The sequence below is a fragment of the Myiozetetes cayanensis genome, unplaced genomic scaffold (genome assembly GCF_022539395.1).
Source record: "Myiozetetes cayanensis isolate MyiCay16 unplaced genomic scaffold, myiCay2020 scf216, whole genome shotgun sequence".
NCBI classification, from domain to species: Eukaryota; Metazoa; Chordata; class Aves; order Passeriformes; family Tyrannidae; genus Myiozetetes; species Myiozetetes cayanensis.
The window spans coordinates 20,195-39,986 of record NW_026087430.1 but is presented as its reverse complement, the minus strand read 5'-3'; the positions used below and the strand labels follow the sequence as shown (position 1 = coordinate 39,986).

The 19,792-nt window shown below is 55.7% G+C and overlaps 1 protein-coding gene across 1 annotated transcript in view; it reads right to left on the bottom strand.

Annotated features, from left to right (window-relative positions):
- Nucleotides 1-19,792, bottom strand: part of LOC126641815 (multiple epidermal growth factor-like domains protein 8) — a 60,214-nt gene that overhangs the window by 31,658 nt on the left and 8,764 nt on the right. Inside the window, 10 exon segments of the mRNA XM_050318895.1 lie at nt 508-612; nt 3,422-3,585; nt 5,693-5,806; nt 9,826-9,973; nt 12,039-12,089; nt 12,649-12,803; nt 14,120-14,203; nt 14,256-14,342; nt 14,976-15,015; nt 15,856-15,944. Coding sequence (XP_050174852.1) covers nt 508-612; nt 3,422-3,585; nt 5,693-5,806; nt 9,826-9,973; nt 12,039-12,089; nt 12,649-12,803; nt 14,120-14,203; nt 14,256-14,342; nt 14,976-15,015; nt 15,856-15,944 — 1,037 coding nt within the window.

Genomic DNA, 19,792 nt, shown 5'->3' with positions numbered 1-19,792 from the left:
CCTCAAATCCCCCAAACCCTCAAATCCCTCCAAATCCCCCAAAGCCCCCAGCACTCACGTTGTTGTGGGGGTGGGGTCTGCAGCCCCCGGTACCACCCACATTGGGGGTCCCCAAATCCCCCAAACCCCCTGAAATCCCCTCAAATCCCCCAATCTCCCCAAATCCCCCAAATCCCCCAATCTCCCCTCAAATCTCCCTAACTCTCTCAAGACCCCCCAAATCCCCTTTAAACCCCTCTCCAACTCCCTCAAATCCCCCCAGTCCCTCCCAACCCCTCAGGACCTCCCAACTCCCTCAAATCCCCTCAAACCCCTCAAATCCCTCAAACCCTCCAAACCCCCTCAAATCCCCCAAATCCTCCTCAAATCCCCCAATCCTCCTCAAATCCCTCAAATCCCTCAAGCTCCCAAATCCCCCAAATCCCCCAAATCCCTCAAATCCCTCAATCCCTCAAATCCTCAATCTCTCAAATCCCCCAAATCCTCCCAAAGCCCCCCAGCACTCACGTTGTTGTGGGGGTGGGGATCTGGCAGCCCCCGGCACCACCCACATTGGGGGTCTCCCGTGCAGGACCCCCGGTCGGGGTACAGGGAACAATAGTCCAGGTGGTACTGGGGGACCCCAAAATGTCAGGGGGACCCCAAAATCTCGGGACCCCCAGGAGAGGTTTGGGGGAATTTGGGGGGATTTGGGGGTTTGAGGATTTGGGGGTTTGAGGGATTTGGGGGAATTGGGGTAATTTGGGGGTTGAGGGACCCCAAAATCTCAGGGGGACCCCAAATGTCAGGGGGTCCCAAATTTGGGGAACCCTGAGGAGGGGTTGGGGGGGATTTGAGGGATTTGGGGGTTTGAGGGGATTTTGGGGGTTGAGGGATTTGGGGGAATTTGGGGGATTTGGGGGATTTGGGGGATTTGGGGGTTTGGGGTTGGGGACCCCAAAACGTCACAGAGGGGACCCCAAGACCTCGGGACTCCCGGGAGGGGTTTGGGGGATTTGGGGGTTTGAGGGGGTTTGGGGGATTTGGGGGGTTTGGGGGATTTTGGGGATTTTGGGGGAATTGGGGGTTTGGGGGTTGGGGGACCCCAAAACGTCACGGGGGGACCCCAAATCTCGGGGACTCCCCAGGAGGGATCTGGGGATTTGGGGGATTTGGGGATTTTGGGGATTTGGGGGATTTGAGGGGGTTTGGGGGACCCCAAAATGTCAGGGGGACCCCAAAATCTAAGGGGGTCCCAGAATTTGGGGAACCCCTGAGGAGGGGTTTGGGGGATTTGGGGATTTGGGGGATTTGGGGGATTTGGAGGAATTGGGGGTTTGGGGGATTTTGGAGGGGTTTGGGGATTTTGGGGATTTGGGGGTTGAGGTTGGGGACCCCAAAACGTCAGGGGACCCCAAAATCTCAGGGGGTCCCAGAACTTGGGGAACTCCCAGGAGGGGTTTGGGGGTTTGGGGGATTTGGGGGTTTGGGGTTTGGGGAGGGTTGAGGGGGTTTGGGGGATTTGGGGGATTTGGGGGTTGGGGGACCCCAAAATGTCAGGGGACCCTGAAATCTCAGGGGGTCCCAGATTTGGGAACCCCAAGGAGGGGTTTGGGGGATTTGGGGATTTTGGGGGATTTAGGGGATTTCGGGGATTTGGGGGATTTTGGGGGGATTTGGGGGATTTGGGGGAATTGGGGGTTTGGGAGATTGGAGGGGACCCCAAAATCTCGGGGACTCCCAGGAGGGGATTTGGGGGATTTGGGGGATTTGAGAGGGTTTGGGGGATTTGGGGGATTTGGGGGATTTGGGGAGCTTTGAGGGGGGTTGAGGGGGATTTGGGGGCTTGGGGAGACCCCAAAACGTCAGGGGGACCCCAAAATCTCGGGGGTCCTGAATTTGGGGAACCCCCAGGAGGGGTTTGGGGGATTTGGGGAGATTTGGGGGATTTTGGGGGATTTGGGGGATTTGGGGGATTTGGGGGATTTGGGGATTTTGGGGGATTTGGGGGTTTGGGGGACCCCAAAACGTCAGGGGGACCCTAAAATCTCAGGGGGGGACCCCAAAATTTGGGGAACCCCCCAGGAAGGGGATTTGGGGGGGATTTGGGAGGGTTTGGGGGATTTTGGGGGGTGTTTTTTGGGTTATTTTTGGGGTTGATTTTGGGGCTGTTTTGGGGCTGATTTTGGGTAAGTTTTGGGGGCAGTTTTGGGGCTGATTTTTGAACATTTTTTGGGTGATTTTGGGGCAGTTTTTGGGTGATTTTGGGTGCAGTTTTGGGCTAATTTTTGAGCATTTTTGGGGTGATTTTGGGGCAGGTTTTGTGTAATTTAGGGTGATTTCTGGGGGCTGATTTTGGGGCAGTTTTTCACACAATTTTGAGCATTTTTGGGGGGCTGATTTTGGGGGCAGCTTTGGGGCTGATTTTTGATCATTTTTTTTGGTGATTTTGGGGTAGTTTTTGGGTGATTTTGGGGGCAGTTTGGGGCTGATTTTTGAGCATTTTTTGGGTGATTTTGGGGGCAGTTTTTGACATAATTTTGAGCATTTTTTGGGTGATTTTGGGGACAGTTTTTGGGCGATTTTGGGGGCAGCTTTGGGCTGATTTTTGATCATTTTTTGGCTGATTTTTGAGCATTTTTTTGGGCTGATTTTTGAGCATTTTTGGGCCGATTTTTGAGCATTTTTTGGGCGATTTTGGGGCAGTTTTGGGGTGATTTAGGGTGATTTTTGGGGGCTGATTGGTGACTCACGTTCTGGGCGGGCCCCTGGAAGATGAAGGGGGGCACTTTGTAGGCTCTCAGGTCCCCCCTGGGGGTCCCCCTGAAGTTGTTTTTTGGGGGCTACTTTTGAGGCATTTTTGGGCTACTTTTGAGAAGTTTTTGGGTTGGTTTTGGGGTCTTTTGGGTTGTTTGGAGTGATTTTTGATCAGTTTTTGGGTGATTCTGGGGGCCGTTTTTGGGGCTCATTTTGGGGTAGTGTTTGACATAATTTTGAGCAGTTTTTGGCTGATTTTTGAGCATTTTTTGGGCGATTTTGGGGGCATTTTTGGGCTGATTTTTGAGCATTTTTTGGGTGATTTTGGGGCAGTTTTTGGGTGATTTTGGGGGCAGTTTTGGGGCTGATTTTTGAGGCATTTTTTGGGTGATTTTGGGGGCCGTTTTTGGGGCTGATTTTGGGGTAATTTTTGACACAATTTTGAGCATTTTTTGGGCGATTTTGGGGGCATTTTTTGGCTGATTTTTGAGCATTTTTTGGGCGATTTGGGGGCATTTTTTGGGTGATTTTGGGGTATTTTTTGGGCGATTTTGGGGGCAGTTTTGGGTTGATTTTTGAGCATTTTTTGGGCGATTTTGGGGCAGTTTTTGGGTGATTTTGGGGCAGTTTTTGGGTGATTTTGGGGCAGTTTTGGGGTAATTTAGGGGGCTGATTGGTGACTCACGTTCTGGGCGGGCCCCTGGAAGACGAAGGGGGGCACTTTGTAGGCTCTCAGGTCCCCCCTGGGGGTCCCGCTGAACCCCCCGGCCACCACCAGGACGTTCCCGCTCAGCACCCCCGACACGTGCGAGTATCGACCCCCCCCCGGGGACCCCTCCCCACCAGGACCTGAAATTGGGGGATTTTGGGTTAATTGGGGGGTCCCAAAGCCCCCCTGAGACCCCAAAACCCCCCAAAAACCCCCCAAAACCCCTCAAAACCCCCTGAGCACCCCGACACGTGCGAGTATCGACCCCCGGGGACCCCTCCCACCAGCACCTGAAATTGGGGGCTCTGGTTCACTGGGGGTCCCAAAACCCCAAACCCCCCAAAACCCACCCTGAGCACCCCCAACATGTGTGAGTAACGACTCCCCCCCGGGGACCCCTCCCCACCAGGACCTGAAATTGGGGGGGTTTGGGGTTAATTGGGGGGTCCCAAAACCCCCTGAGACCCCAAAACCCACCCTGTGACCCCAAAACCCACCCTGAGACCCCCAAAGCCACGTGCGAGTATCGACTCCCGGGACCCCCTCCCCACCAGGACCTGAAATTTGGGGGTTTTGTTAACTGGGGGTCCCAAACCCCTGAGACCCCAAAACCCCCCAAACCCACCCTGAGACCCCCAAATTAACCCTGAGACTCCCAAATTAACCCCCAAGACCCCCAAACCCACGTGTGAGTAATCGACTCCCCCGGGGACCCCTCCCCACCAGGACCTGAAATTGGGGATTTTGGCACTTGGGGGTCCCAAAGCCCCCCAAAACCCCCCAAAACCCACCCTGAGACCCCAAATTAACCCTGAGACCCCAAAACCCACCCTGGGACCCCCAAAACCCACCCTGGGACCCCCAAATTAACCCCGAGACCCCCAAACCCAGGTGCGAGTATCGACCCCCCCCCGGGGACCCCTCCCCGCCAGCACCTGGAAATTGGGGGTTTAGGTTAACTGGGTGGTCCCAAACCCCCAAACCCCCCAAACCCCCCCAAAACCTCCCCAAAACCCCCCTGAGCACCCCGACACGTGCGAGTATCGACTCCCGGGGACCCTCCCCGCCAGGACCTGAAATTGGGGGTTTGGTTAATTGGGGTCCCAAACCCCCTGAGACCCCAAACGCCCCTGGGACCCCCAAACCCACCCTGAGACCCCCAAATTAACCCTAAGACCCCCAAATTAACCCTGAGACCCCAAATTAACCTCCGAGACCCCCAAAGCCACGTATGAGTATCGACCTCCGGGACCCCTCCCCACCAGGACCTGAAATTGGGGATTTGGGTTAATTGGGGTCCCAAAAGCCCCTGAGACCCCAAAACCCCCCAAATTAACCCCGAGACCCCCAAATTAACTCCCGAGACCCCCAAACCCACCCCTGAGACCCCAAACCCACCCTGGGACCCCCAAATTAACCCCGAGACCCCCAAACCCCGAGACCCCCAAAGTCACGTGTGAGTACCGACTCCCTGGGACCCCCTCCCGCTAGGACCTGAAATTGGGGTTTTGTTAATTGGGGTCCTAAAACCCCTGAGACCGCAAGAACCCCCTGGGACCCCCAAAACCCCCTGAGACCCCCCAAACCCCTCAGGACCCCCAACCCCCTCAAACCCCTCCAGGACCCCCTAAACCTTCCCAGGACCCCCCAAAATTCCCTAACCCCACCCAGGACCCCTCAAATTCCCTCAAACCCCCAAAACTCCCCTCAAACTCCTCCCAGGACCCCAAATCCCCTCAGGACCCCTAAACCCCCTCAGGACCCCAAAACACCCCAAACCCCACCCCAGCATCCCCAAACCCCACCCCAGGACCCCTAAACCCTCCTTGAGACCCCCAGGACCCCCAAACACCCCAGGACCCCCAAAACCCATCCAGGACCCCCAAACTCCACCTCAAATCCCCCCAAATTCCCTCCAAACCCCCAAAACTCCCCCTCAAACTCCTCCCCAGGACCCCCCAAATCCCCATCAGGACCCCCTAAACCCCCTCAGGGACCCCCAAAACACCCCCAAACCCCACCCCAGGACCCCCAAAACACCCCAGGACCCCCAAATCCCCCTAACCCCACCCAGGACCCCTCAAATTACTCTCAAATCCCCCAAAACTCCTCCCAGGACCCCTCAAACCCCCAAAACTCCCCCTCAAACTCCTCCCAGGACCCCCTAAACCCCCTCAGGACCCCCCAGATCCCCTCAGGAGACCCCAAAGCCCCCCCAAAGCCCCCCAAATCCCCCAGCTGAGGTACCTGGTGCCGGGGTGAGGGGCTGGGGTCTCACCCAGCGGTGGCAGCGCAGGTGGTAAAAGTGCAGCCCCTCCTCGTAGCACTTCTCCTCGTGGTAGTGGGTGTGCACATTGCCCCCTGACCCCCAAAATTTGGTCAGGGGGGGTCCCCAAAAAATTTGGGGGGGCTGGGACCACCCCCCGAGGGGCTGCAGCCCCAATTTGGGGGGTTTTGAGGGGGTTTTGAGGGGGTTTAGGGGGGGCTACACCTCAAATTTGGGATCTTAGCGAGTCCTTTAACATCCCCCCCAGGAAGGAATTTGGGGAGGGGGCTCAGGGGGGGTCCCCAAAACATTTGGGGTGGGACTCCCTGGAGAGGCCACAGCCCCAATTTGGGGGGATTTTGGGGGGCCTTACACCTCAAATTGGGGGTCTCAGGGGGACTCCTCGTGGTAGTGGGTGTGCACATTGCTCCCTGACCCCCAAAATTTGGTCAGGGGGGGTCCCCAAAAAATCTGGGGGGGCTGGGACCCCCCCTAGAGAGGCCACAGCCCCAATTTGGGGGGATTTTGGGGGGGTTTGAGGGGGTTTAGGGGCTACACCTCAAATTTAGGATCTTAGCGAGTCCTTTAACATCCCCCCCAGGAAGGAATTTGGGGAGGGGGCTCAGGGGGGGTCACCTCCAAAATTTGGGGGGGCTGGGACCCCCCTGGAGAGGCCACAGCCCCAATTTGGGGGGATTTTGGGAGAAAAAGGGACCCCAAATTTATTGGGGGGTGGTTTCTCAGGGGGACTCCTCGTGGTAGTGGGTGTGCACATTGCCCCCTGACCCCCAAATTTGGGGAGAAAGGGGGGTCAGGGGGGTCCCCAAAAAATTTGGGGGGGCTGAGACCACCCTAGAGAGGCCACAGCCCCAATTTGGGGGGGTTTGGGGGGGTTTTGAGGGGGTTTAGGGGTGGTTGCACCTCAAATTTGGGGGTAAAAGGAGTTCTTTAACCCATCCCTTATTGGTGGAATTTGGGGAGGGGGCTCAGGGGGGTCCCCAAGAATTTGGAGGGGCTGGGACCACCCTGGAGAGGCCACAGCCCCAATTTAGGGGATTTGGGGGGTTTGGGGAGGTTTGGGGGGACAAAAGGACCCCAAATTGAGGGCAAAGGGAGCAATTTCACCATCCCCCTCACACCCAAATTTGGGGAGGGGGCTCAGGGGGTGTCACCCCCAAAATTTGGGGGGGCTGGGACCCCCTGAGAGGCCACAGCCCCAGTTTGGGGGATTTGGGGGTTTGGGGGTTTGGGGGACAAAAGGACCTCCAAATTGAGGGCAAAGGGAGCAATTTCACCACCTCCTCACACCCAAATTTGGGGAAGGGGCTCAGGGGTCCCCAAAAATCTGGGGGTGGACCCCTGAGAGGCCACAGCCCCAATTTGGGGGTTAGAGGATTTTGAGGGGGTTTAGGGAGTTACACCTCAAATTTGGGGTAGGGGAGTCCCTAACCCTTCCCTTATTGGTGGAATTTGGGGAGGGGGCTCAGGGGGTCACCCCAAAATTTGGGGTGGGATCACTCCCCGAGGGGCTGCAGCCCCAATTTGGGGGTTTAAGGGGTTTAGGGGTTACACCTCAAATTTGGGGGCAAAAGGAGTTCTTTAACCCCTCCCTTATTGGTGGAATTTGGGGAGGGGGCTCGGGGGTCCCTGAAAATTTAGGGGGCTGGGACCACCCTGGAGAGGCCACAGCCCCAATTTGGGGGATTTGGGGGTTTTGGGGGTTTGGGGGACAAAAGGACCCCAAATTGGGGCCAAAAGGAGCAATTTCACCACCCTCTCGCACCCAAATTTGGGGAGGGGGTTCAGGAGGGTTTTGGGGTCCCTATGAATTTGGGGGTTTCAGGGGATTTTGGGGGTCCTTGGGGTTCAGGGGATTTGGGGGGTCTGTAGGATTTGGGGGTCTCCCCATAGACCACCCTGTATTCCCCAAATGAGGGGGCACTGTGGAAGGCCCGGGGGTCCCTGGGGGTTTTGGGGTCCCTGTTTGTCCCTATGGGGTTGGGGGTTTCAGGGATTTTGGGGGTCCCTGGGGGTTCAGGGATTTGGGGATTTTGGGGGTCTCACCATAGACCACCATGTAGTCTCCAATGAGGCTGGCACTGTGGAAGGCCCGGGGGTCCCTGGGGGTTTTGGGGGTCTCTGGGGTTTCAGGGATTTTGGGGGTCCCTGGGGGTTCAGGGGTCTGTAGGATTTGGGGGTCTCTCCATAGACCCCCTGTATTCCCCTGATGAGGGGGCACTGTGGAAGGCCCGGGGGTCCCTGGGGGTCTTTGGGGGTCTCTGGGGTTTCAGGGATTTTGGGGTTTCAGGGATTTTGGGGGTTCAGGGGTCTGTAGGATTTGGGGGTCTCAGGGGTCTCACCATAGACCACCATGTAGTCCCCGATGAGGCTGGCACTGTGGAAGGCCCGGGGGTTTGGGGGTCCCTATAAATTTGGGGTTTCAGGGATTTTGGGGGTCCCTGGGGGTTCTAGGGATTTGGGGGTCTGTAGGATTTGGGGTCTCACCATAGACCCCCTGTATTCCCCGATGAGGGGGCACTGTGGAAGGCCCGGGGGTCCCTGGGGGTTTTGGGGTCTCTGGGGTTTCAGGGATTTTGGGGGATTTGGGGGTCTGTGGGATTTGGGGGTCTGTAGGATTTGGGGGTCTCCCCATAGACCCCCTGTATTCCCCGATGAGGGGGGCACTGTGAAAGGCCCGGGGGGGGCTTTGGGGGTCCCTGTTTGTCCCTATGGGATTTGGGGTTCCCTATGGGGTTGGGGGTCCCTGGGGGTTCAGGGGATTTGGGGGTCTCAGGGGTCTCCCCATAGACCCCCTGTATCCCCTGATGAGGCTGGCACTGTGGAAGGCCCGGGGGTTTTGGGGTCTCTGGGGTTTCAGGGATTTTGGGGGTTCAGGGATTCTGGGGGATTTTAGAGGGTCTGTAGGATTTGGGGGTCTCCCATAGACCCCCTGTATTTCCCGATGAGGGGGCACTGTGAAAGGCCCGGGGGTTTGGGGGTCCCTGTGGGATTTTGGGGTTCCCTGTGGGTTGGGGGTCCCTGGGGGTTCAGGGGATTTGGGGGTCTCAGGGGTCTCCCCATAGACCCCCCTGTATTCCCCGATGAGGGGGCACTGTGGAAGGCCCGGGGGCTTTGGGGTCCCTGTTTGTCCCTATGGGATTTGGGGATCCCTGTGGGATTGAGGGTTTTGGGGGTTCTAGGGATTTAGGGGTCTGTAGGATTTGGGGGTCTCAGGGGTCTCTCATAGACCCCCTGTACTCCCCGATGAGGGGGCACTGTGAAAGGCCCGGGGGTTTGGGGGTTTTGGGGTCTCTGGGGTTTCAGGGATTTTGGGGGTCCCTGGGGGTTCAGGGATTTGGGGGGTCTGTAGGATTTGGGGGTCTCACCATAGACCCCCTGTAGTCCCCCAATGAGGCTGGCACTGTGAAAGGCCCGGGGGTCCTTGGGGGTTTTGGGGTCTCTGGGGTTTCAGGGATTTTGGGGGTTCAGGGAATTTGGGGGTTTTAGGGGGTCTGTAGGATTTGGGGGTCTCCCCATAGACCCCCTGTATTCCCCGATGAGGGGGCACTGTGAAAGGCCCGGGGGTCCCTGGGGTTTTGGGGTCCCTATGGGTTTGGGGTTTCAGGGGATTTTTGGAGGGTTCAGGGGATTTTAGGGGTCTGTAGGATTTGGGGGTCTCAGGGGTCTCACCATAGACCACCATGTAGTCCCCGATGAGGGGGCGCTGTGGAAGGCCCGGGGCTTTGGGGTCCCTATGGGATTTGGGGGTTTCAGGGATTTTGGGGGGTTCAGGGGGTCTGTAGGATTTGGGGTCTCACCATAGACCACCATGTATTCCCTGATGAGGCTGGCACTGTGAAAGGCCCGGGGCTTGGGGGTCCCTATGGGGTTTGGGGGTCCCTGGGGGTTTTAGGGGTTCAGGAAGGTTTTGGGGGTCTGTAGGATTTGGGGTCTCACCATAGACCACCATGTAGTCTCCAATGAGGCTGGCACTGTGAAAGGCCTGGGGGTCCCTGGGGGTTTGGGGTCCCTATGGGGTTTGGGGTTTCAGGGATTTTGGGGGGTTTTAGGGGTCTGTAGGATTTGGGGGGTCTGTAGGATTTGGGGGTCTCACCATAGACCACCATGTAGTCCCCAATGAGGCTGGCACTGTGGAAGGCCCTTCCCGGGGTCCCTGGGCCCTCTGTCCCCCCGGCCCTCAGGGGGCTCCAGTGGTGCCGATCCACGTGGAAAGCGTCGGTCGAGTTCACCCGGACACTGAATCCTGCAAGGGGGCCTCTGAGACCACCCAGAGACCCCCAAAACATCCCCAAACCCCCTAGAGACCCCTACAGATCCCCAAAAAACTACAGACCCCAGGACCTCCCAAAACCCCCCAAAACTCCCCCCAGACCCTGCCCAGGTCGGTGGAGTTCACCCGACACTGAATCTCGCACTGGGGCCTCTGAGACCACCCAGAGACCCCCAAAATACCCACAGACCCCCACAGATCCCAAAAAATTACAGACCCCAGGACCCCCAAAACCCCCCAAAACCCCAGACCCTGCCCAGGTCGGTGGAGTTCTACACGGACACTGAACCTGCGAAAAGGGGCTCTGAGACTCACCAGAGACCCCCAAAACACCCACAGACCCCCAGAGACCCCCACGGATCCCCCAAAATACCCAGAGCTCACAGAGACCCCCCAGGACCCCCCCAGACCCCCAGACCCTGCCCAGGTCGGTGGAGTTCACACGGACACTGAACCTGCAATTGGGGGCTCTGAGACCACCCAGAGACCCCCAAAACATCCCCAGACCCCCAGAGACCCCTCAAAATACCCAGAGCTCACAGAGACCTCCCAGGACCCCCAAAACCCCCTAGAACCCCCAGACCCAGCCCAGGTCGGTGGAGAACACACCGGACACTGAACCTGAAATTGGGGGCTCTGAGACCACCCAGAGACCCCCAAAACATCCCCAGACCCCCCAAAACATCTACAGACCCCTCTGGATCCTCAGAGTTCAAAGAGACCCCCAGGACCCCCAAACCCCCCCAGACCCCCCAGACCCCGCCCAGGTCGGTGGAGTTCACCCGGACACTGAACCTGAAATTGGGGGCCCTGAGACTCACCCAGAGACCCCCAAATACCCAGAGACCCCCAGAGACCCCCACGGATCCCCCAAAAACCTACAGACCCCCAGGACCCCCAAACCCCCCAGACCCCGCCCAGGTCGGTGGAGTTCACCCAGACACTGAACCTGCAATTGGGGGCTCTGAGACCACCCAGAGACCCCCCAAAATACCCACAGACCCTCAGAGACCCCCACGGATCCCCCAAAATACCCAGAGCTCACAGAGACCCCCAGGACCCCCCAAAACCCCCCAAAACCCCCAGACCCTGCCCAGGTCGGTGGAGTTCACCCGGACACTGAACCTGAAATTGGGGGCTCTGAGACCACCCAGAGACCCCCAAAACACCCCCAGACCCCCAGAGACCCCCACAGATCCCCCCAAAAATTACAGACCCCAGGACCTCCCAAAACCCCCAGACCCCCCAGACCCTGCCCAGGTCGGTGGAGTTCACCCGACACTGAACCTGAAATTGGGGGGCTCTGAGACCACCCAGAGACCCCCCAAAATACCCACAGACCCCCAAAACACCCCCAGACCCCCCAAAACACCCCCAGACCCGCCCCAGGTCGGTGGAGTTCACCCCGACACTGAACCTGCAATTGGGGGCTCTGAGACCACCAGAGACCCCCAAATACCCACAGACCCCCAGAGACCCCCTAAAATACCCAGAGCTCACAGAGACCCCCCAGGACCCCCCCAGACCCCCCAGACCCCGCCCAGGTCGGTGGAGTTCACCGGACACTGAACCTGGAATTGGGGGCTCTGAGACCACCCAGAGACCCCCCAAAATACCCCCAGACCCCCAAAACCCCCAGACCCCCCAAATCCCCCAAATCCCCTCCAACCTCCCCAAATCCCCCAAACCTATTCAGGACCCCCAAACCTCCCCAAACCCCCACACGTTCCCATAACTCCCCCCAAAACCTCTTCAGGACCCCTCAAATCCCCCCAAATCCCCTCAAATCCCTCCCAAACTCCCATAACTCCCCAAAATCCTCCTCAAATCCCCCAAATCCCCTCAAATCCCCCCATAACCCCCAAACCCCCTCAAACCCCCCATAACCCCCCAAGTCCCCTCAAATCCCCCCCTAAATCCCCCCAAATTCCCCCAACCCCCCCAAATCCCCCAAACCCCCCAAATCCCCTCAAACCCTCTCAGCTCCCTCCAACCCCCAAACCCCCCAAGCCCCCCAAACCCCCCCAATCCCCCTACCTGGCAGTTGAGGGCCGGTGCCCCCAGTAGACCAGCAGGGTCCGGGAGGGGTGGAACACCCCCATAACCCCCAAATCCCTTTAAACCCCCCCAACCCCCCAAATCCCCCCAAATCCCCTCCAAACCCCCCCAAATCCCCTTTAAACCCCCCAAATCCCCCAAACCCCCCAAATGCCCTTTAAACCCCGAAATCCCCCATAAACCCCCAAAATCCCCCATGAACCCCCAAATCCCCCCATAACCCCTCAAATCCCTCTGAAATCCCCTAACTCCTCCCAAATCCCCCCAAACCTCCCCCAAATCTTCCTCAACGCCCCCAAATCCCCTTTAAACCCTCCCAAACCCCCAAATCCCCTTTAAACCCCCTAAATCCCCCAAACCTCCCCAAATCTGCCCAATTCCCCCATATCCCCTCCAAATCCCCCAAATCCCTCCCAAATCCCCTTTAAACCCCCAAATCCCCCCAAATCCCCTTTAAACCCCCCAAATCCCTTTAAACCCTCCAAACTCCCCAAATCCCCTTTAAACCCCCCAAACCCCCCAAACCCCCCAAACCCCCTTACCTGGCAGTTGAGGGCCGGTGCCCCGTAGACCAGCAGGGTCCGGGAGGGGGTGGAAGATCATGGAGTGCCTGGCAGCCTGGGGGTTTCCCCAAACCTCCACCCTCTCCCACAGGGAGACCCCTCCCAGAAACCCCCGGACCCCCGGGCCGGGACAGCGGAACCGGAACAGCTCCGAGGAGAAGACGTCGTCAGAGCGGCGACCTGGGGGAAATCCCAAATTTAGGGACCCCAGAGACCCCCAATCATCAGAGACCCCAGAGACCACCCCCAATCATCACAGCCCCCAGAGACCCCTGAGCATCAGAGACCCCCCAGACCCCCCCAGCTCTGAGGAGAAGACGCCGTCAGAGCGGCGCCCTGGGGGATTCCAAATTTAGGGACCCCTAGAGACCCCCCAAATCATCACAGACCCCAGAGACCCCCCAATCATCACAGACCCCCAGAGACCCCCCAGAGCCTCCCAGAGCATCAGAGACCCCCCCAGCTCCGAGGAGAAGACGCCGTCAGAGCGGCGCCCTGGGGGGGGAAATCCCAAATTAGGGACCCCCAGAGACCCCCAAAAACCTCTCAGATCATCAGAGACCCCCAGAGACCCCCTGGATCACCCAAATCATCCCAGACCCCCCCAGAGCATCAGAGACCCCCCCAGCTCCGAGGAGAAGACGTCGTCAGAGCGGCGCCCTGGGGGGGGAAATCTCCAATTTAGGGACCCCCTGGGACCCCCCCAATCATCAGAGACCCCCCCCAATCATCACAGACCCCCAGAGACCACCCAGGACCCCCCAGACCCCCCCCAGCTCCGAGGAGAAGACGTCGTCAGAGCGGCGCCCTGGGGGGGGAACCCCAATTTAGGGACCCCCTGAGACCCCCCAGGATGCCCAAAACCTCCAGAGACCCCCCCAGAGCATCAGGGAACACCCAGGACCCCCCAAAACATCACAGACCCTCCCAAAACCTCCCAACGCCCCCAAAATCCCCCCAAACCTCCGAAGATGTAGAGCCAGTCCCTGACCGCGCTGCCTTCGAGACCCCCAAAACCCCCAAACCCCCCCAAAATCCCCTAAATCCCCCAAATCTGAACCCCTCAAATTCCCTGACCCCCAAATCCCAGACCCCCAAGCCCCCAAAATCCCCAAAATCCTCCAAAATCCCCCAAACCTCCGAAGATGTAGAGCCAGTCCCCGACCGCACCGCCTCGAGCCCCTCAAAACCCCAAAAACCCCAAAAACCCCAAAACCCCCAAATCAGAATCCCCAAATTCCTCCAACCCCCCAAATTCCTCCAACCCCACGACCACCCAAGCCCCCAAGCCCTCAAACCCCCAAAATCCCCCAAACCTCCGAAGATGTAGAGCCAGTCCCTGACCGGTGCCGCCTTGAGCCCCCAAAACCCCAAAAACCCCCAAACCCCCAAAATCCCCCAAATCGGAACCCCTCAAACCCCCAAATTCCACGAGCCCCCAACCTCCTACGACCACTCAAGCCCCCAAACCCCCAAACCCCCAAAATCCCCCAAACCTCCGAAGACGTAGAGCCAGTCCCCGACCAGGGCAGCGGCGTGGGCTGCGAGCCCCGGGGGTTCCCTTTGGGGGGTCTCTGGCCCTTCCCCCGAGGGGTGCAGCTCCTCCAGCCCCCCGTGGGGTCGTAGCCCCACAGGTCGTTGGTAGAGGGCCCCCGGGCAGCTCCCCGAAGACCACTAGGGTGTCCCCCAGGCCACGGCAGAGTGCGAGTGACGGGGGGCCTGGGGGAAATTTGGAAGTTAATTAAAAATTAGGGGTTAGGGAAATTAAAATTGGGGGGTTATGGAGGGTTTGAGGAGATTTGGGTGGATTTGAGGGGTTTGAGGGGTTTGGGAGGTTAGAGGGATTTGGGGGTTATTGGGGAGTGACGGGGGGCCTGGGGAAAATTTGGAAAGTAATTAAAATTGGGGGATTAAATTGGGGGGTCATGGGAGGGTCTGGGGATTTGGGTGGATTTGAGGGGTTTGAGGGGTTTGGGGGTTAGGGAGATTTGGGGGTTATTGGGGTGACGGGGCCTGGGGGAAAATTGGGGGTTAATTAAAAATTGGGGGGTTTGAGGGGATTTGGGGGAATTAAAATTGGGGGATTAAAATTGGGGGTTATGGGGCTTTGAGGGAATTTAGGGAGATTTGGGGGTTATGAGGGTTTGAGGGGGTTTGAGGGGATTTGGGGGGACATCAAAGATTGGGGGGTTATGAGAGGGTTATGAGGGGATTTGGGGGGTTTTGGGGGATTTTGGGGGATTTGGGAAGGTTTGAAGGGATTTGGGGGATTTTAGGAGGGATTTTAGGGGATTTTGAGGTGATTTTGGGGTGATTTTGGGGGTGATTTTGGGGGTTTTGGGGAGTCTTCACCGGGCTGGGGGTCCCCAGGATGCGGCTCCAGCGGTTGGTGCTGAAGTTGGGGGTGGCTTTAGGGGGTTTGGGGAGGATTTGGGGGTCTCAGAGGGTTGGGGGTCTCAGGGTGATTTTGGAGGTGATTTTGGGGTGATTTTGGGGGTTTGGGGGTCTCTCACCGGGCTGGGGGTGCCTAAGATGCGGCTCCAGCGGTTGGGGCTGAAGTTGGGGGTGGTTTTAGGGGGTTTGGGGAGGATTTGGGGTCTCAGAGGGTTGGGGGTCTCAGGGGATTTGGGGTGATTTTGGGAGTGATTTTGGGGGTTTTGGGGGATTTGAGGGTGATTTTGGGGGTTTGGGGGTTGATTTTGGGGGATTTGGGGGTATTTTAGGGGGTTTTGGGGTGATTTTGGGGGATTTGGGGGATTTTAGGGGATTTGGGGGATTTTGGGGGGTTTTGGGGGTGATTTTAGGGTTGATTTTGGGGTGATTTTGGGGATTGATTTTGGGGGATTTGAGTTGATTTTGGGGAGTGATTTGGGGGTGATTTTGGGGTGATTTGGGGTGATTTTGAGGTGATTTTGAGGGGTGATTTTGGGGTGATTTTAGGGTGATTTTGGAGTAGATTTTAGGGTGATTTTGAGAGTGATTTTGGGTGATTTTGAGGTGATTTTGAGGTGATTTTGGGGGTGATTTGGGGGATTTGGGGTGATTTTGGGGGGTTTTGGGGGTCTCTCACCGGGCTGGGGTCCCCAAGATGCGGCTCCAGCGGTTGGTGCTGAAGTTGGGGGTGGTTTTAGGGGGATTTGGGGAGGATTTGGGGGTCTCAGAGGGTTGGGGGTCTCAGGGGTGATTTGGGGGTGATTTTGGGGTGATTTTGGGGGTTTTGGGGGTCTCTCACCGGGCTGGGGGTCCCCAAGATGCGGCTCCAGCGGTTGGTGCTGAAGTTGTAGACCACGAGGTCTCCCAGGGCCTGGTTCAGGTCCAGCCCTAAAGGGGCAAAAGGGTCCAAGACCCCCTGAGACCCCCTGAGACCCCCCAAACCCCCTGAGACCCCAGACCCCCAGACCCAGCAGAGACCTCCAAATCCCCCAGAGACCCTCAAATCCCCCAGAGACCCCCCAAACCCCCAAAGATCTTCCCAGGGCCTGGTTCAGGTCCAGCCCAAAAAGGAGGAGCAAAAAAGGGTCAAAGACCCCCAGAGACCCCCTGAGACCCCCAAATCCCCTGAGACCCCAGACCCCAGACCCAGCAGAGACCCCCAAATCCCCAGAGACCCCCAAATCCCCTCAAATCCCCCAAATCCCCCTAAACCCTTCAATTCCCCCAAACCCCTCAAATCCCCCAGGACCCAAAATCCCCAATAAATCCCAATTTAATCCAAATTAAACCCCCAAATCCCCCAAATCCCCCCCAAACTCCTCCAAATCCCCCAACCCCCCAGGACCCAAAAACCCCAATAAATCCCAATTTAATCCAAATTGAACCCCCAAGACCCCCCAGGACCCAAAATCCCCAATAAATCCCAATTTAATCCAAATTAAACCCCCAAACCCCTCCAGGACCCAATAAACCCCAATTTAATCCAAATTAAACCTCCCAGGACCCAATAAACCCCCAATAAACCCCAATTTGACCCAAATGAAGCCTCCAGACTCACCCCCAAAGACGTAGAGGGCCCCTATGCCGGGCAGGACCGGCGCCCAAATCCCCCCCAAATCCCCCAAACCCCCCAAATCCCCCAACCCCCAGGACCCAATAAATCCCAATTTAATCCAAATTAAATCCAAATTAATTCAAATTAAACCCCCAGGACCCAAAAAATCCCCAATAAATCCCAATTTAATCCAAATTAAACCCCCAGGACCCAAAACCCCAATAAATCCCAATTTAATTCAAATTAAATCCAAATTAGTTCAAATTAAACCCCCCAACCGCCCCCAGGACCCAATAAATCCCAATTTAATCCAAATTGAACCCCCAAGACCCCCCCCAGGACCCAAAAAATCCCCAATAAACCCCAATTTAACCCAAATGAAGCCCCCAGACTCACCCCCAAAGACGTAGAGGGCCCCCATGCCGGGCAGGACGGCGCCCACAAGTCCCCCAAATCCCCCCAAACCCCCCAAATCCCCCAACCCCTCCCCAGGACCCAAAAATCCCAATTTAACCCAAATTAAACCCAATTTAACCCAAATGAAGCCCCAGACTCACCCCCAAAGACGTAGAGGGCCCCGTGCCGGGCAGGACCGGCGCCCCAAATCCCCCTAAATCCCCCAAACCTCCCAAATCCCCCAACCCCCCCAGGACCCAATAAATCCCAATCTAATCCAAATTAAATCCAAATTAATTCAAATTAAACTCCACACGACCCAAAAATCCCCAATAAACCCCAATTTAATCCAAATTAAACCCCCCAAATCCCTCCCAAACTCCCCAAACTCCCCCAGGACCCAAAATCCCCAATAAATCCCAATTTAATCCAAATTAAACCCCCAGGACCCAAAATCCCTAATAAATCCCAATTTAATCCAAATTAACCCCAATTTAACCCAAATTAAGCCCCGAAGCCCCCAGACTCACCCCCAAAGACGTAGAGCCCCGTGCCAGTGCAGACGGTGCCCCAAATCCCCTCAAATCCCCCCAAACTCCCAAATCCCCCAACCCCCAGGACCCAATAAATCCCAATTTAATCCAAATTAAATCCAAATTAATTCAAATTAAACCCCCAGGAGCCAAAATCCCCAATAAATCCCAATTTAATCTCAAATTAAACTCCCAGGACCCAAAATCCCCAATAAATCCCAATTTAATTCAAATTAAACCCCCAGGACCCAAAATCCCCAATAAATCCCAATTTAATTCAAATTAAACCCCCAGGACCCAATAAATCCCAATTTAACCCAAATTAACCCCCAAAGCCCCCAGACTCACCCCCAAAGACGTAGAGGCCCCCATGCCGGTCAGGACGGTGCCCCAAATCCCCCTCAAATCCCCCAAATCCACCCCAAACCCCTCAAACCCTCCCCAAATTCCCCCAGGACCCAAAATCCCCAATAAATCCCAATTTAATCCAAATTAAATCCAAGTTAATCCAAATTAATCCCCAAACCACCCCCAGGACCCAAAAATCCCCAATAAATCCCAATTTAATCCAAATTAAATTCAAGTTAATCCAAATTAACCCCCAAACCACCCCAGGACCCAAAAATCCCAATAAATCCCAATTTAATCCAAATTTAATCCAAATTAATTCAAATTAAACCCCCAATCGCCCCAAATCCCCAAACCCCCCAGGACCCAAAAATCCCCAATAAATCCCAATTTAATCCAAATTAAATCCAAATTGATTCAAATTAAACCCCCCAGGACCCAAAAAATCCCCAATAAATCCCAATTTAATCCAAATTAAACTCCCAGGACCCAAAAATCCCTAATAAATCCCAATTTAATTCAAATTAAATCCAATTTAATTCAAATTAACCCCCAATCCGCCCACCCAGGACCCAATAAATCCCAATTTGACCCAAATTAAACCCCCCAAATCCCCCCCCAGGACCCAAAAAATCCCCAAAAACCCCAATTTAACCCAAATTAAGCCCCCAGACTCACTTCCCAAAGACGAGAGGCTCCCATGCCGGCAGGACGGCGCCCCAAATCCCCCCCAAATCCCCAAACCCCCAAACCCCTCAAACCCTCCCTAGGACCCAAAAATCCCAAAAATCCCAATTTAATCCAAATTAAACCCCCAAACCCCCCAAACCCTCAGGACCCAAAATCCCCAATAAATCCCAATTTAATCCAAATTAAATTCAAGCTAATCCAAATTAACCTCCCAAATTGTCCCCCAAATCCCCCCAGACCCCAGGACCCAAAAATCCCCAATAAATCCCAATTTAATTCAAATTAAACCCCAGGACCCAATAAACCCCCACAAATCCCAATTTAATCCAAATTAAAGCCCCCAGGACCCAAAAATCCCCAATAAATCCCAATTTGATCCAAATTAAACCCCCAGACCCCCCAGGACCCAATAAACCCCAATTTAATCCAAATTAAACCCCCCAGGACCCAATAAACCCCAATTTAATTCAAATTAAACCCCCCCAGGACCCAAAAAATCCCCAATAAATCCCAATTTAATCCAAATTAAATTCAAGTTAATCCAAATTAACCCCCCAAATTAGCTCCCCAAATCCCCCCAGACTCCCCCCAGGACCCAAAAATCCCCAATAAATCCCAATTTAATTCAAATTAAACCCCCAGGACCCAATAAACCCCAATAAATCCCAATTTAATCCAAATTAAAGCCCCTCAGGACCCAAAAATCCCCAATAAATCCCAATTTGATCCAAATTAAACCCCCCAGACCCCCCTAGGACCCAATAAACCCCAATTTAATCCAAATTAAACCCCCAGGACCCAATAAACCCCAATTTAATTCAAATTAAACCCCCCCAGGACCCAAAAAATCCCCAATAAATCCCAATTTAATCCAAATTGAATCCAAATTAATTCAAATTAAACCCCCCAGGACCCAAAAAATCCCCAATAAACCCCAATTTAACCCAAATTAAGCCCCCAAAGCCCCCCAGACTCACCCCCAAAGACGTAGAGGGCCCCCATGCCGGGCAGGACGGCGCCCCCAAATCGCCCTCAAATCCCCTCAAACCCCCCCCAACCCCCCCAGGACCCAATAAATCCCAATTTAATCCGAATCAAATTCAAATTAAATCCCCCAAACCCCTCCCAGGACCCAAAAAATCCCAATTTAATCCAAATCAAATCCCCCAAATCCCCCAGGACCCAATAAATCCTAATTTAATTCAAATTAAACC